A 3,503-nucleotide genomic window follows, 5' to 3' on the forward strand; every position below is an offset into this window, starting at 1 on the left:
ACCAAAAAAAGAAAAAACAATAACAATACAGTTGTTAAGTTAACAGCCACAACTAAAAGTCCAAATATTTTTAGACATTATTCAAAGAAATTCACAAACCATTTTGTGTTGTTTTATTTTGTTTTAAAATGATTGTCAATAAACTTTTTAAATTCGACTAGCAAACATCCTAGACTATTAATATTGACAATCGAAATTCGTATATGACATGATTGATTAAGAAAATTTTAAGATATAATGTAAAAATAAGATATTGCAATTTATAATAAAATTTCAAATATGTCATGATATTAAATAATTAGTTGTGAGATCCATGTATTACATGAGTTAATTTAAAAAAAAAAATTAAATATAAAATTAAAAAAAAAAGTTAAATATAAAAGTCAAAATACTTGATAATTTTGAATTTATAAAAAATAAGAAAAATAATGAATTTTTATAATCAAAATGTTTTTTATCTTTTAAATTAAAAAATAATTTAAATAAATAAAAAAACTAATGACTTTTAATTTTGGGAATTTTAAAATTGAAAGGTAAGTTTATTAATGAAATTATTATCTATTTATTATTATATTTATTGCAATTATTATACTAAAATATTATGTGAAGTTTAATAAAATAGAAAAGCTCATCAAATGAATGTGAAAAAAATTAATTCAAAATAACCATATAATAACATTTGACAAATTGAATGAGAATATAACAAGTGAAAAAAAAAAATTTGATTTATTAGAGAGGATTAAGTGTACGAATTGAGTTACTTTTCACTATGTTAACCAAATCCAGCAAAAACCTCACTCGAATAAAAGTTAAATTATAGTAAAAGTGAAGTGTAAATAATTCTGTTAAACACCAACTTCAAGAACGACCCGTTATGCTCCCTCGCATTAATTTACATTCTTAGATCTTGAAATAGATTTGAAAAAAGAAAAACCAAATTCTTGACATCTTTCAATCCATCTCATGATTCATGAATTCTTTAGCTTTCCAGCGTCTGGTGTTCGCAATGTTACTACTCCTCAATATTCCATTTCTAAAAGCTCAATCACCCACCAAAGGTACCTCAGTTTCATCCAGATTTCTTGATTCAGTTCTTCAAGACTATGCTTTCCTATCTTTTTCCCGTCACCGGCAAAGGACCGGAGCTATCTACGACGGCATTGTGAGCCCCGAGTTCACTGGAATCACAGTCTCCGCCCTCCGCTTGAGAAGTGGTCGGTTGAGAAGAAAAGGGTTTTATGGGTACAAAGAGTTTGATATTCCCAGTGGAGTTATCGAGAGTCCGTACGTCGAGAGGATGGTTTTGGTGTATCAGAATTTGGGTAACTGGTCGTCGCTTTACTACCCTTTACCGGGGTATTTGTTTCTGTCGCCGGTGGTGGGTTTATTGGTTTATAATGCATCGCATCTGACGGAGAAAAGGTTGCCGGAGCTAGATCTTCGGGCATCGGAGAATCCCATTTTGATAAAGTTTGAATCTTTGGGGCTTTTGGCAGATGGGGTTTTGCGGAAATGTGTGTTTTTCGATTTATTTGGTGGGGTTGAGTTTGATCGTGTGTTGAATGGGAGTGTTTGTTCGAGTGTAAAACAAGGGCATTTTGGTATAGTTATTAAGGAGAGCGTTCCGGCACCGGCACCGGCGCCGTCGAAGACGCCGGAGAATCCAATTGCTGTTGGCGGGGGCCGTGGTGCTGGAGGAGGAAGATGGAATAATGAATGGTGGATTGGTGGGGTGGTGGCAGGTGTGGTTTTGATGGTGGTGGTCTTTGGAGGGTCGTGGGCGGTGAGAGGTTTTAGGCAGCGGAGAAGGATTGAAAAAATGGAATATGAGGCTGAGGGCGGTGGTCCTTTGGCGGTGGCCGCCGTTGGGAGTGCGTTGGTGCCGGTGGCTATGGGGACTCGGACGAAACCAGTTCTCGAGAACGAATATGTAAGTTAGTTCGCTTTTATTATTTAATCATATTTCTTTCATTATATTATTACTATGTTCTTAAATAAATAAAATTATGTGTCCATAAATGAAGAATTTATCATTTATGTTTCAAGTCCTGCTGTTAAAATAATTTATAGAATGCTCCTTATGTTTGTATTAATGATATTTTGGCCTATGTTGTTTTTTTCTTGTTTGTTGATAAAACCCAAATTTTGGATTCGAGATAGGATCTTTAATTTTTTTTAATTATTTTATTTATTTATTTCTTTTTTTTAAATCAAGAAGACATTTTTAATATGACAAGTTATGAGAATTCTTATGAGTCATAATCCTCACGATTTGAATAATGGCTTACCAGTGAAACAATTTTTGGGATGTGTATGATACTCATGTGCTCGAGTTCTAATATGATTGTTGCATTTTGTCATGTGGCTATGGAGATTCGTTTGTAATGACTCCGGTGTATGATTCATAGACTCATGCTCGTACGAGAATTAGTTATGGTGCACGTAAGCGGACCGAACACCCTCGTTAGCGAAGACCCTTCTTTCTAAAAAAAAGTCTCATTAACCAATGATTACTTTGACTCATTAATAATCAGTCAAAACTCAATTTTTTAAAAATATTAGTTTCACTCATCTACATACACAACCAATAGTAGGTTTTCAGGGATAAAACAATTAAAATTTGACAAATTTAAGGACTTTCATGTCAAATTTAAAAAACATACTTAGGGTAATTAAAATTTGTACCATAATCGATAAATTGAGGCTAAAGTGTCATATATTCTTGAACTTTATTGTATTATGGATTCTTGAACGTTTAAAGTCTTAACCATTGTTAAGTATACAATTCTTTTAGAATACGTATATTCAAGTATAGTGTGGCTTGGGGTATATAGAAATTGACTATACTATGCAAGAATGATTATGTTATAAACATGGTAATTATGGTATGTAATTGTTACGAGAATAATGTGATAAGTTTTATGCATTCTTGAGCTTAAATCTACATACGTGGCATGCATTCTTGAAAGTGTAATGTGAATTATGTATAAGAGAATGTGAGCATGAGAATAAACAAGTTCAAATGTACTTGCCATATTCTGGAAAAAAGGATTATGTAATAAACTTGGTAATTGTGGTGTTTTATGACCATTTTTTTTGTGTGTTTTGTAAAAATGATTACTTTGTTTGTAATGGGTTATAATGGACTAATAAAATAATGTGTAATTTTTTCTCATTTGCACCAAAAGAATTCAAAAATTTCTCTTACTCATGTCTAAAATGGCTATTTTGACTTTTGAAGTATCTATATCATATTTTTCAATTGGATGTTATATTTTAAGTCATTTTATCGTATCTACTTTTCAATTAACTATGTTTCTTTCATATTTGTTTGAGCAATAAACAAAACATTTCCGTGAAATTCCAAAATTATTCTTCAGATTTCATGACTTGTTATTGGAATTCCGAAATAAGTTTTTTTTCCAAACCGTAATTTGGATTGTACTTTTCCCTCATAATAATTAGTTTATTATGACATAACGTTAGTATAAAATGACCAATTT

The 3,503-nt window shown here is 31.5% G+C and overlaps 1 protein-coding gene across 1 annotated transcript; it reads left to right on the plus strand.

Moving 5' to 3' along the window:
* The first annotated feature begins 1,006 nt into the window (after nucleotides 1–1,006).
* LOC145114210 (uncharacterized) lies at nucleotides 1,007–1,939 on the plus strand. The gene has a single exon (XM_079050202.1). It carries the CDS (start codon nucleotides 1,007–1,009, stop codon nucleotides 1,937–1,939), a length of 933 nt encoding a protein of 310 aa, XP_078906328.1.
* The last annotated feature ends 1,564 nt before the right edge of the window (nucleotides 1,940–3,503 follow it).

Source organism: Lactuca virosa, chromosome 5 (assembly GCF_052849685.1).
Source record: "Lactuca virosa cultivar CGN04683 chromosome 5, Lactuca_virosa_CGN04683_v6, whole genome shotgun sequence".
In the NCBI taxonomy this organism is placed as follows: Eukaryota; Viridiplantae; Streptophyta; class Magnoliopsida; order Asterales; family Asteraceae; genus Lactuca; species Lactuca virosa.